At 37.2% G+C, this 17,269-nt stretch overlaps 3 protein-coding genes across 6 annotated transcripts; 2 read left to right on the top strand and 1 right to left on the bottom strand.

Moving 5' to 3' along the window:
* Window positions 1–2,144: 2,144 nt before the first annotated feature.
* Window positions 2,145–4,951, top strand: LOC103434156 (uncharacterized). The gene is made up of 3 exons (XM_008372468.4): window positions 2,145–2,266; window positions 3,360–4,179; window positions 4,637–4,951. The coding sequence occupies exon 2, from the start codon at window positions 3,436–3,438 to the stop codon at window positions 4,171–4,173; it is 738 nt and encodes a 245-aa protein (XP_008370690.3). The 5' UTR covers window positions 2,145–2,266; window positions 3,360–3,435; the 3' UTR covers window positions 4,174–4,179; window positions 4,637–4,951.
* A 989-nt stretch (window positions 4,952–5,940) lies between these two features.
* On the top strand, window positions 5,941–8,154 carry LOC103434331 (protein IQ-DOMAIN 19-like). Its single transcript, XM_017331937.3, has 4 exons — window positions 5,941–6,307; window positions 6,677–6,907; window positions 7,149–7,736; window positions 7,834–8,154. Exons 1-4 carry the CDS (start codon window positions 5,975–5,977, stop codon window positions 7,852–7,854), a joined length of 1,173 nt encoding a protein of 390 aa, XP_017187426.3. The 5' UTR covers window positions 5,941–5,974; the 3' UTR covers window positions 7,855–8,154.
* Window positions 8,118–13,478, bottom strand: LOC103434155 (serine/threonine-protein kinase Nek2). 4 transcript variants are annotated; one of them, XM_008372467.4, is made up of 16 exons: window positions 13,196–13,478; window positions 12,286–12,393; window positions 12,077–12,143; window positions 11,775–11,840; window positions 11,552–11,598; window positions 11,383–11,428; window positions 11,142–11,222; window positions 10,991–11,033; window positions 10,862–10,911; window positions 10,695–10,776; window positions 10,556–10,605; window positions 10,295–10,368; window positions 9,981–10,032; window positions 9,480–9,708; window positions 9,253–9,407; window positions 8,118–9,060 (listed from the first exon to the last, which is right to left on the bottom strand). In XM_008372467.4, exons 2-16 carry the CDS (start codon window positions 12,369–12,371, stop codon window positions 8,368–8,370), a joined length of 1,821 nt encoding a protein of 606 aa, XP_008370689.3. In that variant the 5' UTR covers window positions 12,372–12,393; window positions 13,196–13,478; the 3' UTR covers window positions 8,118–8,367. The 4 variants fall into 4 exon arrangements, with proteins under 4 accessions (XP_008370689.3, XP_070676156.1, XP_008370686.3 ...); XM_070820055.1 differs by having other exon boundaries at window positions 8,118–9,036; XM_008372464.4 differs by having other exon boundaries at window positions 9,253–9,708.
* Window positions 13,479–17,269: the final 3,791 nt, after the last annotated feature.

Genomic DNA, 17,269 nt, shown 5'->3' with positions numbered 1-17,269 from the left:
AAAAACAGTTGGAAGTGCTTTTTTAAGGCTATAGGTATGGTTAGAGGAAAACAATGAAGAGTATACTGCCGATTTGCCCCCTGAACTATCACCCAACTTTCGATTTCCCCCCTGAACTTTTTAATTGGAAAATTAAGGACTTAAACTAATTTTTTTGGCCGATTTGCCCCTTGCTGTCAATTTTTCATTCATTCCATCCAAATTTTTGTTAAATGGAAGCATATGCACAACATGTGTGGGTAGTTCGGTCGCTTCATTCTTTAAAATAATTGAAAACCTTAGATTTCTAAAATATAAACCTATGCAAATATGTGTGATTCTATAGCTTTTGTATTTAAAGGTCTAGTGAAATGACACTTTTGTCCACAAATGAGAGTTACGTGGTTTGCACATGATAAGAGTTAACGTTAATTTGGATGAAATCTATGAAAAACTAACTGTAGGGGGAAATTGGCCAAAAAAAATTAGTTTAAGTCCTTAATTTTCCAATTAAAAAGTTCAGGGGGGAAATTGAAAGTTGGGTGATAGTTCAGGGAGCAAATCGACAGTTTACTCAAACAATGAAAGACGATGAAATCGAAAGTAAAATTAACAAACGGAATTGGACGGTGAAGCAAGGAGACTCAAAACGACGTCGTTGTGAATAAGTAATTTTCCAACATCCCTGTTGTAAGATCTCATTTGCCCGAATAAAAAATTGTCCTGAAAATCTTCTTCTCTCTTTTAAGTAAGAAGAATTCAAACTCAAAATTTATAGTGCAAAATATATACTTTTAATCACTTAAACTACAAGTTTATTGTCTCTCTTTCAACTATGAACTACGTATGATGTTTGAATAACTATTTATTTTTATTTGGCGTGGGTGAAGAGGTAATAGCCACGTTATTTATTAATATCCTTTGAGTTCTTAAAACCATAATATGTTGTTATATGTAGTTAGTTTAAAAAATAGTTAAATGATGCTTGGCCTAAACCCTAAATCTTCTGCACCAAAAACTTTATGTGGTCTCTCTTCAACTTATCTCATTTGTTGACACCTAATCATTCATTTAAATCTCGCTTAATAGAGTACAGAAAGGTCAAAAAAATTTTGAGCGTAGAAGATTTAAACTCGCATGATCTTGCATCAGGTAAAAACATTATTTCATCGAAGAATATACAGGTACTTGTTCCATGTGAGAAGAACACAGTTGATGAAATAAAGTCAAGCACTCATAAATTATAGACCAAACCACATAATTAAATTGCTCATTATTAGAGTTCATGTTTTTTTTAATTCACTAAGCATGCTTATGCTAATTGATTAACAGACAACTGTTCTCAATAAGTGGAGAGATTCTTATTTGTAACTGATATATATCCATTCAAATCTATTTTTTATATGGCAACGAAAGATATTCATACGAAAGGTCATTTTATTAGAGATGTAATTGGTCATACGCAGATTGAAAGCTAAGCAGTGGTAATTCTTGAGATACTGATATATATCCATTCATATTTATTCACATTTATTTGATGGTCATAGACGAATTGAAAGCTAACCAGTGTGTAATTCTAATGTGATAAGAGATGTAAATATAAAGTAATATTATTCAGTTATATGCAAAATTTCTTCAACTTGTGGCAACTAATTTCCAATTTGGATCAAATTAATGTGTTTCGTTTGGAAGCATTTTTGTTTATAAGAGTTTTTTTGTTAAAACTTTTATTAAAATTTTTTTTTAAGACGAACAAGATTTTTAAAATTATATTTCCAAACGTATTCTTAAGCATTTTTTTTAGCAAACGATATTATTCACATTAAGGGGGAACATGGTGAACTAAGCCTCATAATTGACTATTAATAATATGATTCAAATTCGTTTTTGACAAGAATTGTACATAAGACTTCTCACTTATAAGTGATAAAAAATATCACTATATCGTAATACTAAGTGTCTTAAGTTGGTAAAAACTGTTTTTAGCAATTTTAGAAGCACTCGCAAATATACCTATTAATTAAGGGATTAAACCTTGAGAAACAAAAACTTCGTTTTCTAGTTTTGTGCTCCACCTACCTTTGGGCCCATATGTGAGGCCTATTTGGAGAAGACCATCATACATAAGCAGGCCAAGCCCAACTTGAACCCACCCATACTCTAACCCGTAAGCCCAACACCCGTTTATCATTTCTCATCATTCGCTTTAAACCTTCGAACCCTTTTCTTCCTTTCTCTCTCCTCCTCTCTCACTCCTCGGTCCGGCGCTACACAGTCGAGCAAGCTGGTACGTCCTCTCTCTCCCCTTTTCTTCGTATATTTGATTTTAATACTGAGTTTGAATGGATCAAAGGTTTAGTTCTGATGGTTGAAAAGATCAATTTTTTTTTTTGAGATTTATTTCCTGTAATTTGAGTTACAGATTGTTTTAGTTTCATTGCATTTCCGGGTTGCAGTTTCAATTTTTTTTTTCTGGGTTTATTTAATGTGTAATTCTCTAAGCGTTTGACAAAGAAAGATTGGGGATTTTTGTTCTTCTCCCTTTTGAAGATGCAATGTTAGCCTGTGATTATTAATTAGGTTTTAAAAATTGGGAATGAGAAGGAAAAAAAAAGGTGTGAATCTTTAGATGGTTTGTATTTTAGAATTTAAGCATATAGAAGTAGTTTCATTGTAGCTAGATGTTTCCCTAGTTCAAATTCTGCTTAAATTCGATCCCGAATATTTGTATTTGGCTGTTGAATTTGTAAATTTTGAGCACAATACTGTCAAACTTTAGTCTTTAGAAACAAGAAATGGAGTTTGTAAACTAATTGATTTGTGTTTTCTAACAACAACAACAAAGCCTTTTCCCACTAAGTGGGGGTCGACTATATGAATCCTAGAACGCCATTGCGCTCGGTTAGCGCAATTTCGTTCAGGATTCATTATCATAAGGATTCGATGTAAGATGGGAGTGCTGACTGTCGACTACCTGACGACCACCCCCTCCTCCTTTATCCGGGCTTAGGACCGGTAATGTAAGATAAACTTACACAGGCGGGAGTTGCTTTGTGTTTTCTAACAAATGCAAATTTTTGTAATGTTACGTAATGGGACTTTCGATTGAAAGTTTGAATCTGAAGTTAGATCTTTCCGTATCTTATGAGTAGGAGTATGCTAGTGTTGTATTCAGAGCTAAGTAAAGTTTAAGTGAAGTCTTAGTTTTTTTCTTTCGATTCGGGAATAGAAAACTTAGTTAAGTTGAGTAACAATGGTACTTCTTGTTTGTCTCTTTTTCTGTCTGTAATATCGGTTTTTCATGTGGGCAGTTGGATTTGGTGAAATGTGTGAATAATGTTCTTTCGTCCTTTGATAATCTGTTTCTTGGTTTACCATAGTGACAGGCAATTTAAGTTAATTGTAGAAGCAAGACATTCACTGTATCCTGCTGAAGAGCTTAGTGGGTTTCAGAAAATGATACGAATCTTAAAGATTAAACCTGTGACGTCTTTCATTGAGTCTTCTTCAAGCCATAACTTTCTTCAGAGATGCTCTGTAAGTGGGACGGCAAAGGGTAAATCAAAGACAAAAGCTGCAGGACCACTGAAGCGGTCAAAGATCACTGTGAAAAGGGGTAGTGCAGCCCCTGCTGCTAAAGGTGGAGGAGGTCACATAAGTCCGGCGGAAAAGTTATATGATTCATGCTTAAATGCCCCGACACCTGTTAGGTGGTTACCACCAGTACTGAGAAAACGTGAAATAATGCGAGAGAAGATGGGACTTATTAGCAAAGAGCGACAGCGTGAGATTGAGATGCTGAAGAAAGATAAGGGAAAATTGGGAATCCCAGAAAAACCAACAATTATTGGAACACCTGGTTTGGATTTGATATCACTAGGTTTGGTTGATGTGGAGAAGATACCAAAATATAACCTGACTGTTGAAGACGGTAGAAAGCTTGCAAAGGAGTATAGCAGGGTCTTGATGAGGCATCACCGTGCAAGGCAGGCAGCAGAGTCCACACTGTTGCGGTTGAAGAAGGAGGCGATTGAGGCATTGCCTGAACATTTGAAAGCAGCAGCATTGGTTCCAGATCTTACCCCGTTCCCAGTAAACCGGTTCATGGCAACTCTGACTCCTCCGATTGAAGGTTATATTGAGAAAGTTAAGGAAGCTGCAAGAAAGAGCAGTGCGAAGGAGAAGCTCAGATAACTGGAGGTTGATTTTTTTCTTTTGGCTCCTAATAGTTTACTTCCCTGCTAATTTTTTTTTTCTTTCACTTCTGGGATGGCAAGTGCCTTCGCCCATGAGCGGTAGGTCTCGGGTTCGAGACTTGGGAGCAGCCTCTTCATAAATGGGGGTAAGGCTAGCCGACATTCACCTCTCCCAGACCCTGAGTAAAGCGGGAGCCTTGTGCACTGGGTACGACCTTTTTTTTCACTTCTGGGATGATAACTTCTTTTCGGAGATTTGATTGATAAGTTGTGAATCTAGCTTTGAAATAGTTTACCTCTCACGCGCACCAAAACAATCTGCGTTTTTTAAATAAGCTTGAGACTTAGCCTGTAGAAAGAAAAGCCATGCGGCATTCACTAGGTTCCATGTCTCTGCTCGCTTAGTTTTGCCAGTTTTCATTTCTTTTCTCGTTTGATATGATTTCATGTTTCTTATGCAGATGGCGTTATGCTTGCGAGGTAGGAGATCGTTTGTTATCAGACAACCAGCACTTACTGAAGTCAGAAGAGAGCTAGTATTTGAATTCACGAAGTCAGCGTGTTGGTGAGGAAGCGATGAAATGGTATTGCGGAATTAGATCTAGTGCTTCGGTCTTGGTTATTAGCAATAATCTGTTTGAATGCTTTCGGAAATTCAATGTCGGATAAGTTTAGTATTTTGACCTAAATTGTTGAGTTTTACATGTTTGCATGATTTCATGATCTGTATTGAACGCATTAGAAACTTTCTGTGCAAGTTCCAAGTCTTTTAAGATTGTGTAAGGTGTTATGTTAGCAATGCTGCAATGGCCGGTTCGGTAAGCAATCAACGACGGCCCTGATGGGGATGACAGCCTAATGGGATTTAGGACTCGTTGAGATTGCTTTTGTAAGAAGCACTTATGCTCGTTTTTTTTTAGTATCAAAATCATGGTGTTTCTTGCTAAAGAACTTGGAAGTGCTCCTTGAAGAAGTATTTGACGGGTGCTTCTTTAGAAAGTGCTTATATAGCCCTAAGGTGCTTCTAACTTTTAAACTGTCAAACGAGTTATAAGTGTTTTTGGTTGTCAAACAATCTCAAAACGGGCCCTTAGAAGATCTGAAAAATCATGAACTAACAAAGGACCCGTGAAATATTAAATCGAAATTTGATCACACACCATTTTTTTTCCTCCTACATACATGTCTCTCCTATCTTTTTTATTTTTAGCTGTTGGATTGAATAAATCAAATGAAAACAATAGACATGATTAAACATAGATGTGAGGGAGAGAAAAAAGCCGTGTAGTTATCATTTTCTCTGAGATCCAAATTTTGAAGTTTATAAAAATGTGATTGGTTAGAGGAAATAAGGGATTAATAAGTCCATTGATGCCTCGATTTGATGCAGCCTCCTCCAAAAAAACCAAATTCTAAGCAGTTGACATTTTTATTACTTTAACAAGGGAGGAAATTAGGAATCTTTGCCTATCCATATGAGGGTGGCAAATGGCTTTCTCAGATAAACCTCTGCTGGCCAAAGTGATTAAATATTCAGCAAAAAATGACCATGCCGGAAAAGCACTTTGAGAAAAAGCCATGCAGACTGTTGACGGTTGTTTTTAATATACCAACCATCCACACAGTCAACTAATCTTAATCATATTTTATTTACACAAGTAAGATCATTATACACACACACACATATATATATATGTATATGTGTATGTATGTACATGTATATGTATATATATACTCCTCCGTATGAAGTGTAACACTATTTTTCCTGTGGTGCTATAAACTTTTAGTGACAGTTGAAGATGGGGAAGGCAAGCAGATGGATCATAAAGTTCTTGGTTGGAAAGCAAGAAAAAAAGATTAACGATGCCCCGAAAACTAAGGTTTCGAATGAGTCTTCATCTACCGCTTCTGCCAGGCCGTCGGTGAACCGGCCAGGGACGCCGAAAGTGAAGAGAAGGTGGAGCTTTGGAAAGTTGGCAGGCAAAGAGGCGTCCCACAGGGTTACAAGATCTGTTGATTCAATTGACATCTCTAAGTTGTCACTGAAAGTTCAGAAGAATCATGCCGTGGCACCAAGAGATGTCGAAAATGCTGCTGCCACAAGGATTCAAGCTGCCTTCCGTTCGCATTTGGTACGAATTTCCATCCAAAACTCTACAACATGTTCACGAATCCGTAAACGATTATTTTCAGTATCATTCAAAATCCGATTCTAGATGATTTAGTAAGCATCTTTAATGGGAATTCCGGATTCTGACTCCTCGTGAATTCAATTCTTCCTCATGCAATAACATATTAGTAAACATGTCATAAAAAGTTGTGAACATCAGAGAGTACGCTAACGAACGTACAAACAATGGAAAATATTATTGACTCGAAAGCCTAAACCCACAAGAAAACCAAACAATAAAACAAACCTAAAATACTAATATTTTCCAACATAAGATTCTTAACTCCAAATCTATTTATTTTGGTAGTCATATTGGTTATGTTGTTTTCAGGCAAGGAAGGCTTTACATGCCTTGAAGGGTTTGGTGAAGTTACAAGCACTCATAAGAGGTCACATTGTGAGGAAACAAACAACTGCTACGATAATGCAGATGCAGGCGTTGATGGCGATCCAGGTTAGAGCGCGGTTTAAGCGAATTCAGATGGTGGAAGAAGCACAGAGAGCTAATAAAAAGCAGCTGATCATTCGAAGAGGCCACCCTCAGGACAGTGGAGTTCATAGGGTAAGTCTCCTCCTTCAGTCCGAAATGTTTCCTATTCATACTATCTGTGCTAGTTTTTGTTTTGATCTTAGCTTCCGAAACCCGAGTGAATTTTGCATCAGAAACCCAATTCAGCCTGATACAAACACTCGGGTTTCGAAATCTGAGCTCCTCAAGAAAGCATTTTCTGATAGCAACCAAACATGAAGTGATCGTGGTCCAAAAAATGTACCATGCTTACAATGTGGTCTTGTTTATGCAGAAGTCAATAGATTTGAACCCGAATGATGTTCAAAGAGTTGCGAAAAGCACGAGTGGACACCTTAATCATTCACAAGCTGCAGGGAGGTTTGAGCATGGCTGCTCAACAGTCTATTCAGATCGTCTTTCCATCTCAAACCGGCATCACTACGAGGAATCCTCTTTTGCAACAGTAAATAGTCCCTGGAATTATCCTGCTGCATCCAAACCAAAACCAAGAAGACACTCTTTCGCTCATCAACCCCAAGATGACACAGACTACGAGGACTTCGCATTCAAGCCAAATTACATGACCAACACGAAATCTTCCAAGGCAAAAGCTAGGTCACAGAGTGAACCAAAGCAGAGGCCTGAAGGAAGCTTGAAGAATAGAAGCAAGCAAACAGAAGTGGATGCAACACTAGTTGCCATGGAGGATCAAGTGCTGAAACGTTCATCTACGCAGTTCAAACCCAACGGTCAGAAAAGCCATGATCCCTGGTTTGTTAAGCTCTACAGATCAAGAAGATTGTTCGAGGACAACAAGCATGCATCCGTTAGCTCGAGTACTGTCCATTCCTACTATCATGAATCTCTTGCTGCATATGAGGTAAAACTTTATCCTAATGGACTGAGCTCGGCAGGTTTTTATCGTTGATTTCTGCATTTTTTGTATTTGTCTAATTTGTTGAATATTTGATTTGCAGCCCCATGTGAATTTGTACTAACAGAAAGGGATGCTGAAGAGCTCTTCCAGACTGATATAGAGTATGCAGAGTCCTACACATCAATGTATATCAAAATGTAAACGACAAACGTTTTAAGTGGCTCAAGTTCACCCGTTAAAATCTGATGGATTCTTCAGCGCACATTGATGTACTCTAGAATTTTCGTAGCATGCATTTGCACTACTCAAAAGAACTTTCCTATGAAAGATACCAATAACTAATAGTATTGGTTCATGAAGTTCATTGCCATTTGAGGACAATAATTGTATCAAATACCATCATTCGATAAATTTCCAACCATTTCTTGAGAGAGAGAGAGAGAGAGAGAGTTAAGCCATCACAGTTTACAAACTAAGTTGAATTCATGGTGATAATGAATTCCTCTTCTGAGATCATAACCTGCAAAATCAGGATCTATCTAGGAGCCTAATTCCTCTTGAGAAGAATGATAACCGAAAACTTGTAACTACAAAAATAATTCGAGTTGGAATTATAAATACATGTTGCAACAGCTCATTGGAATTGATCATCCTGGTTGACAGTATTTTGCTTGATGCTCTTAGTCAACCAAATAGCAGTTTCCCTAGGAGAGACCTTCCCTGGCCCAAAAGGCTTCAGCAACACCCCGAGCTCGTCATATCGTTCGTTCTGGAGCAATCTTGCACTGAATTCGAGCAGCCCTTCTAAAGCTTCAGCCCTTTGCTGGAATGATGAAGTGTCAAACTGCCGGCGGCGTGTGTTTGATGAGGTCCGGCTCGATGCTCCAGCAGTTGCATTTTGATCCGAAAATCCATCACTTTGATTGTCTGGTGCAGCTTTGAACATGCCAGGTTCTATTCCCTGCCATGCACCCGTGAAACTAAGTTTGCGAGAGGCTCTGTCGTTTGTCTGAACTGTGCATTTGTCTTTCATCATTGAACGGTCACCATAGTGTGGGGAACCAGACGAGCCTTGCACAGAGGGTGATGAGGTTCTATGGATTGGCAGAAACTGTTCTTCGTATAATTGTTCTTCATACGAGGCTAATGGGAATTCAGCTATCCTGTCAATTCGAGGGGAATTGACAGAAACATCGGGAGATTTAATACAGTGAAGAACACCAACATTGGGCCAGAAAGGGGACTGTTGAGTTGCAGCTCTTGCTAATGGCAATGATGCTCTGCGAGTTGTACTCACTGTCTTCTGCGGAGTGCGAGAAACACGAAGCTGGAAAGATGAATTTTATAAACTCAAACTATTAGACTAGCAAAAAACTAGCCGTTTAGAAACTAAAATATTCTGCAAAAGTATTGCTAGTGCTTTTATGCAGCTTAAGTTTGTTTGAGATAAACTTGCACTTTTTGTTTGAGAGAGAGAGAGAGAGAGAGAGAGAGAGAGAGAGAGAGAGAAATATCTTACCGATGCACGATTCTTTGGCTCCATAAATCTCTTGGGAGTGGCAGAAGCTTTTGCTGGAGTAACTCGACTGTTGACGATATTTGAAGTTTTGGAAGCAATTGGTTGCTTGCGTATGGCTGCTTTTCTATAGGTGCCAGTGCCACCAACAGAATGTCCTGCCAATTCTCGATTCAGATTATTTGACCTGCCATGCATTTCTTGGGTAGAGCTTAAGGAATCTTGCTCACCTCCAGATATACTAGGATTTAAAGTCCTATCATTGCTGAATGTATGCCGCTTCTCCTGGTAATGGGGAGTGGAGAAAGGAACATCTTCTGGCTCTGAAAATCTTGTTTTCTTCAAGTAACCGGTGTCAGGCCAGTTGACCGCTAAAGTTCCATGTCTGGGGTTATTGAGTTTGAGATGAACCTTATGAACATGAGGCTGAAGGACTGGGTGAGCAAGCAGCTCTGCAGCCTGTCACAATAGAAACACTTCAAATGAGATGAAAAGTTCGAAAGATGTGAATTGTCACAATTCCTAGGAAATCTGATGTTACAGGAATCGGACTAACCCGAAAGATATGCTTTTTATATAGATTGTATGAAACCGGTCATACCAGGCAACACTGAATTGATAATACGTATTCAAAATGTATTGAATACAATGCTTTCGAATTCATAAGCGGAAATTACAAAATGATTGACAATCAAATAAACCAGACTGCACCAGAGTAGAAGTATACGTACACTTGGCCTGAGTTCTGGGTTTTTCCGAAGCATGCTTTTAATAAGTGTTCGGCTGAAAATAGAAATACGGAAAGTGATTAGATAAGTAATATTCACTTATGAAGGGCAACTTAAACACATCCGCCTAGAAACACGAGGTAATAGAAATTCAGGCTATTAAAGCATCTGTTAGTTTTGTCACTTGATTTTATCCTTGCACAATTTAAAATGTTGCGCAAATTTTTAATGATCTTATGCAGTAAGGAAGGCAGCTAAACGTGCAATGGATATTGAATAGCCACCAAAGCCAAACGAAAAACCAGATAAGGACTCACAATGCACCAGTGTACTTTGTGGGAAGGGGAGCCACTATGGACCTGTTAATTTTGTTAATCAGTGCTTGTATATCCTGTTAAAGAAACAGAAAAGAAATACGTAAGGAAAAAAATAGCTTGCGAGAGAAAAAGGAAACAATTTATAAATGCAGAGGAATATAAAACATTTTCTTTAAAAAGAAACTGATTAAGGAAGCACACACAAAGGAGGTAAAGCAATGCATCTCTGGATATCTGAAATATGAGAAATACAAAACTTACAAACGCTTTAAAGGCGGCTCTATGAGAAGCCATTTCATAGATGCAGCATCCTGGATCAGATGTGTTCAGTACAATACATATTGCAGCTAAAGAAGAACAATAATCGACGACAAAAAATTCACACATATTCAGTGCTTACCTAAGGACCAAATATCTGATTTTGAACCATAAGGTATATCAGCAAGAAGCTCAGGACACATATAGCTAGGAGTTCCGACAACCTTAATCAAGAGATAATGAATTTTAATATAGATAGCTTCAAGCTGTTGTGAATATGAACTTCAGAAAAGGACCACAGTTACTTACCGAAGAGGCAAGATCATCCGAAGTCAACTTTTTGGCAAGTCCAAAGTCACCTGCTCCAACGTTTATCAATTGTTCAGAAAAATTACACTCCGCTTATGGAGAACTGTAGAAGATAATAGGATCACTTACCAAGGCGTATGTCTTGATCTTTTGTCAAGAATATATTAGAACACTGAAAACAACCATAGACCACTATTAGTACAAATTAGCTTCAGGGAATTCGAAGGAAGAAAGCCACACCCATCTTCCCAGAGTGCACAGGACGAAAAATGTCACTAACCTTGACATCGCGATGAAGAATATGATTCCTGTGCAAGTAATCGAGTGCCATCAGAAGCTGGACAAGCCACTTACAGAGCTTCTGAAAAAAGTTGATTTCCATATTAGATGATAGGAGGCGAAATTACAGTTACGTAATGCATAAAAGCGACTATGTGACAGGAATGTGTTTTTAAGAAAAAAAAACAATTTTGCAGGAGGAGAAAACAAAGAGAAAAACAAGAGTTGAAGTAACTTCAAACCTCTTCAGGGAAAAGAAGACCGTTGGCCTTTTTTATAGCTTCTGCCCTGAACCACACAGAAACACAGAATGAGTGCCTGGCAAATGATATGCAAGCCTTCAAGTCAAAGCAAATGAATATACACATTACACATATAAATATAAGAATTTTAGCATGATACAAAACTTACATGTCTCCGCCTGCACAATAACCTATAATAATGCACACATAGCAACCCTGAAAACAAGGGGTATGAACCAAGTTTAGGCCATATCAACTAGCTAGGCTACCATAACTCCAATGTATCCAACCGGGAATTAATAAACAGATGCAGCAATATATCACATACAGAAGAAAAGGAAAAGTGCACCACCGAGCACAAATACACTAGATACAGTTGTGGGCAAATGTACCTTTTCCACCCAAGAATCTTTGTACTCCACAATAAATGGATTTTTGAATTTGGAAATGAGCTCCATCTACACAAACGAGGAAAGTTGTCAATCTGGAGGTATCCGATATACATAATAAAGCCTGCAGCAAACTCAATTTTTTTCTTTCCATGTTTTCTTTTAGTAAAGTCGTCTAGAAAATGAATGAGATTTATTGGGTATGGAAGATTATCCATTGAAGCCCGAAAAGAAATGGACGATTAGCAGCACACACAAGTAATGTGTTTAGTTCCTTGAGACAAATATTAACAAAGAATACTAACCTCCTGGTGTGCAGATCTCCGTGATCTATCAGTCTGGCGGGCAAGGCGAATCTTTTTCAACACATACCTTCATATATCAAAGAAGCAAAATTAACTCTGCCCCAAACTTCGCATCACCATACAATAAGGAATAGTGGACCAGCTCATGTTCCCATGAAAGTAAAAATGGATAGAGGTAAAGAAGAAGGAAAAGTAAAATCCAGTCTTACTTCTTCTTTTCATGCTTATGCCTGACAAGAAGCGCAGAACCAAAAGCCCCCTTCCCAATTTGCTCAAGAACTTCATATTGCTCCATGTTTTAGACTAAAAACTTTTCACTGAATAAAGAACAAAATGGTTTTAATTTCATATACATTCCCAATAGCGAAACCAATTCTTTTTTATTCTCGGAATGTACTTTGACACGAATCAAACGTAGCATTTTGGCAGCAAGGGAAAGCTCCACCATATGTGAAGTTACTCAAGATTTGCATAGCTCGGAAGATTGCAGTTCTATTTTTCTTGAGAAACAAACAAAGTAAACGCAAGAGAAAAACAATACCTTATTTTTCACTCAAGAAAATTGATAAGCCCTTGAAAGCAAAATGTGGTCAGCAATAGTTACCCTTTCAACTACTTTCAGTACAAAATTCAAGTCGACAACCCGAATTATGCTTTCTTTCTAGATGAATGTCCGGTTCTTTAATGTTGAAAATCAAATGCGGTAAAAAGCAGCTGAAATTACATAAACATTTTACCAAAAAGAAGTAAAAATTTGAACTTTGTGTCCAAATTATCCAATTAGCTCAGCCAAATGGTGAATTTATGCTCAAAACCAGATCCCAACAGTAAGAAAAACCATGAATAGCACAATATAATTCTCTCTTGCTTTCTCACATTTTCTCAGCAACCAAACAATGTAATACACACAGTAAAAACTAAGTTCAAATAAAGGAAAAAAACCGAGTAAAAATGATAAAAATTAAGCAAATTGCTTCACATAAAATGGAAAATGCAACTCAAAACTAAAAACCCAAGTCAAAATTTGCACTTTGATGTCAAAGAAAAAGAAAAGTCAGAGAATTTAAGCTGGAGAGAGAAAGAGGAGAGAGAGAGGGGGGGAGGAGAGATTCGGAGGACCTGAATGTAGAGTGAGTGAGTTGGATCGAAGAGATCACAATGCAGGTGAGGGAGGAGACATTTCGGGTGGCGGCAGGGGAGTAGGAGCTGAAAACGACGTCGTCACAGGACCAGTAGAGCAGGGAGCAGAAAAGGAAGAAGAAGAAGAAGTAGAAGCTGCAGAGGAAGTTGCAGTAGTTCTTTCCCCCATCCGCCCATTTGGTTTTTACTCTCCAACTCCTCGACAGACAAACTGTCAACTTCTTAAGAGAGAGAGAGAGAGAGAGAGTGATTGCATTGCATTGCTAAATTGCTATCTAATAAATAGAATAAAGAAATGCTAAGAAGATTCAAAATCAAGCTTCTTTATGAACTCTCTTACCGCTCATGTTTTCGCAGTAATATTTTATAATATTGACATAAAAATTAACGTTAAACTATAAGGTATAAGATAATTTATATAGAGTTATACTTTGAGACACTTTCTTTTGACACGAGTATACCACCATGTTTTGTGCTAATGATACAATATTAATTATAACGTTTATTTTACATAGAGTAAATTGTAACAATAGTTCATCAACTGAAAATTCATTACCATTAGTCCCTCATCTCATCAAAATGTGTAGCTATGGTCATTTTCGTTAACTTCGTCAAACTTTTGTCAAAATGAGTTATGTTGGAAAGACAATTGCTACAATTGGGGTCCCTCAACTCATCAAAATATATAGTTATAATCTTTTTCGTCAACTTCGTCAAAATTTTGTCAAAATGAGTTATGTTGGAATGACCATTTCTACCATTAGGTTAAAGTTGAAGGATCATTGCTCCAATTGGGTTAAAGTTGAGGGACAATTTCTCCAGTTGGATCAAAGTTGAGGGACCCGACCAATGGTAATGAATTTTTAGTTGAGGGACCATAGCTACACGTTTTGATGCAGTTTGATCAAATTTCAAGAATCTGGATTGTTTGATGAGGAGGATTAGATGGAAGGGATCAAGAGATGATCCTTTTCCATTTTGTACAAGTTGTTCTCTTGAAAAAAAATATTAGATTAAGTGTTAAACAAAAAAATTAATATAATTAATTAAGGAAACTGTTATTAGCACTCCAAAAATCTCATTATACATTCCTTACAAATGTATTTTTCTTTTTAATTATAGAAAGTTTGAAGTGCCAAATAAGATTTTTGGAGTGTTAATAACAATTCTCTTAATTAATTGATTAATTAATAGTAATTTTTTTAGTATGATTTGTCTGGGGTTGTGAAAAGGAGAGAAGTGATAGGAAGTACCCTGTAGTTTTATACTGATAAACTTTTTAGTGTGACGGAAACACGATTTGATCTAAGTTATACTCAAGTGATTGGAGTATTTCTTCAAAATATCTAATCATTTATATTATGACAACTGGTATTATAAGTCGTGTTCCTAACATACTAAAAAATCTCACCTCTATGTGGCACTAGGGGGAGGAGACACTAACAAACAAAAGGGACGGGGAGGAGAAGGCTTCCATACAGAAGCCAGATCGGAGGGCTCGGATGAGAGGGGAGGCTGGGAAGCTGGGAGGATGGACATGGCCCCACTCATTTTGTCACACAGCTTTATTAAATATTTTAGACTTTGGAGACTTTATTTTACTTATTTTTCTTGGATTATTAAGAAATTATAAATAAATGTTGCAGATGAGAATCGAGTTAATTAGTCGAAATTGTTATTTTGTCCTGATGTGAGTTGGAACAGTCTTTCTCATATGTTGGAGTATCATGCAATATCGTCTTGTTAAAAATAAATTTTACTAATATTCAAAGAATAATGATCAACTCATTACGTCGAAAAAGACATGTTTTATCACTCACACACACATGCTTATATTACAGGGTAGTAAGGCTCGTTTAGTAGATTGCAAGCTACGACTTTGACTAGCAACAAGCTAAGAAAGAAAATATTTAAATTGTTTCAAGGCAAGATTGTTAGAGCAGTATTTTGACTAAAACATTAATAAGGAAATTACAATTTAATGCATACAAAAACGTTAATCATTAGGGTAATGCTAGGTAGACTAAATTTTTAACCAAATGATGTATCACGAATAAGAAATATCATCTTACATGTCAAGAAGATAGTCAAGTATAAAGGTTTTACAAAAAGTTCGTAATTAAGGTAGTTAAGAACATTCACTATTACTATTGAGTTCCGAAGACCAATATCGAGCCCTTAAAGAACAGCGTTAGGGATAATAAATTTGTACATAAAATTTACAAATTCAATGATGTGTCACCAATATGAACGAGCATGTTTATCAATGATTAAGTCACATCTAATCATCAACTTCTATATTATTTAGTTTACACAATTTTATCTACAAATTTAATCTCTCTAGCATTACCCGCCCTCAAATATTGTTTGTATTGGAAAAGAGTAGAAATTTCTTATTAAATTATCACTTAGCATATCAACTTATCCATAACCATTACCAACTATCCATACTCGATAAACAATTCAACTTATTTTTAGGCGTAGTTATGGCAATCACGAGCAAACTTTCATGTGAACCCATTTATTTCAAATTCCTTTCTGTTGGCAATTTTGCAAATTTCTTCCATGTGAACCATCGTATCAACCGGCGTACCATAACATAATCAGATGATATTTTTAGAAGAGCAACCTGTATGAAACGAATGCATTGTCATATGACGTTTCGATCCATAATGTAAAAAAAAAAATATATTATACATAACACTACATTACTAAACCGAAATGTAATAACGACTGTAAACTCGTTTCATGTAAATCATTCTCCTTTTTATTTGAAAAAAAATATGCTAAAATATAGAATGAAGGTTTTTTTAGCTAAAACTCTTCAATTTGGTCTCTAACAATGAAAATTAATAACTGTAGTCTCTATCTTAGAACGTCGAACATCAATGTAGTCATTTCAGTACGTTTCCTCCGATAACCATGTTCGTGTGCCGACATGGCATATACATGCGGTGCAAGAAGACCGACCAAGTGAAGCAGCGTGCGGCCCACACCATCTCTCGTCGCCCATTCGATCCGCACCAACCAATCACGAAGCATGGCATTCAGCGCCGCTTAATCCCCAAATGACCAAATACCCCTCAAAATGTTCAACCTCCGGTCGACGTGCGGCGAGCACGTTCATGAATTGACTTGTATAATAATTCCGGTAAATTTGGAGATCCAACATCGTCGGATTTGATTGACCTCGAGTTCTTTGACTCATGTTCATCTATACATATGCATCAACTTCTCTTTCAGTAGCTGGTTTCGACATATGTGAAATATATGATTGCAGGCGGATTTGCTACCTTAAGACATCATCATGATTATTTTTGCGTATGGTTCACTTTCCTGGTGCTGTTATTTCTAGGTTTCCGAAATGAGAGAATGAGGAAAGGCGCGCTACAACTAACATAATAGTCAGCTGAAAAACACTAGCCAACTAGCAATAGCTTTCTCTGAAAGGGGCTTGCTTCTTCAAGCTCCGCACAACCTATACAAGGTGCTAGCCGTTTTTTTTTAATTATTATTTTGAATCCTAGACTAAAGAAGGAGCTCCTGAATCAGAGCAGGGCCAAATCAGCAGCAAGAGAACGGTACTAACCTGACGCCGGTTATTTTCTCAGGGCACCGCAGGAGAAGAAAGAGGGTCTGAGTCAATTTTCTAATGAAGCGAAGGTCCCCCTTACTCTCTCTTCTCTCTTAAAGCTTTATAAAGCTTGGTGAGAAGGGGTTGGTTATGGTTGGTTACGGTTTGATGTGTACGGTTTAGTGATATTTCTCTTCACTTGTAAATGAGAGGTCTTAAGTTCGATTCTTACCAAAGACGAGTTTGAACCACATTATTGCTAGCCTCTCCCACCCCCTTAGTGTAGATAATATCGCTTGTTCAAAAAAAAGAAGATTTTCATTGTAATTTGTGCAATTTTGTGTTATAAAAAAAAATTGAGAGGTATTATTTTGAGCTATTGTATGGGCCCGTTTACTTACATTGTATGAGTATTAGAACAAATGAGGGATGAGAATGAATGATTGAGATAAACAACTCCCCCTTTGTTAATAGGATAC

This window comes from Malus domestica, chromosome 04 (genome assembly GCF_042453785.1).
Source record: "Malus domestica chromosome 04, GDT2T_hap1".
Taxonomy (NCBI): Eukaryota; Viridiplantae; Streptophyta; class Magnoliopsida; order Rosales; family Rosaceae; genus Malus; species Malus domestica.
The sequence above is the reverse complement of the archived record's forward strand: the minus strand, read 5'-3'. Positions and strand labels throughout refer to the sequence as shown.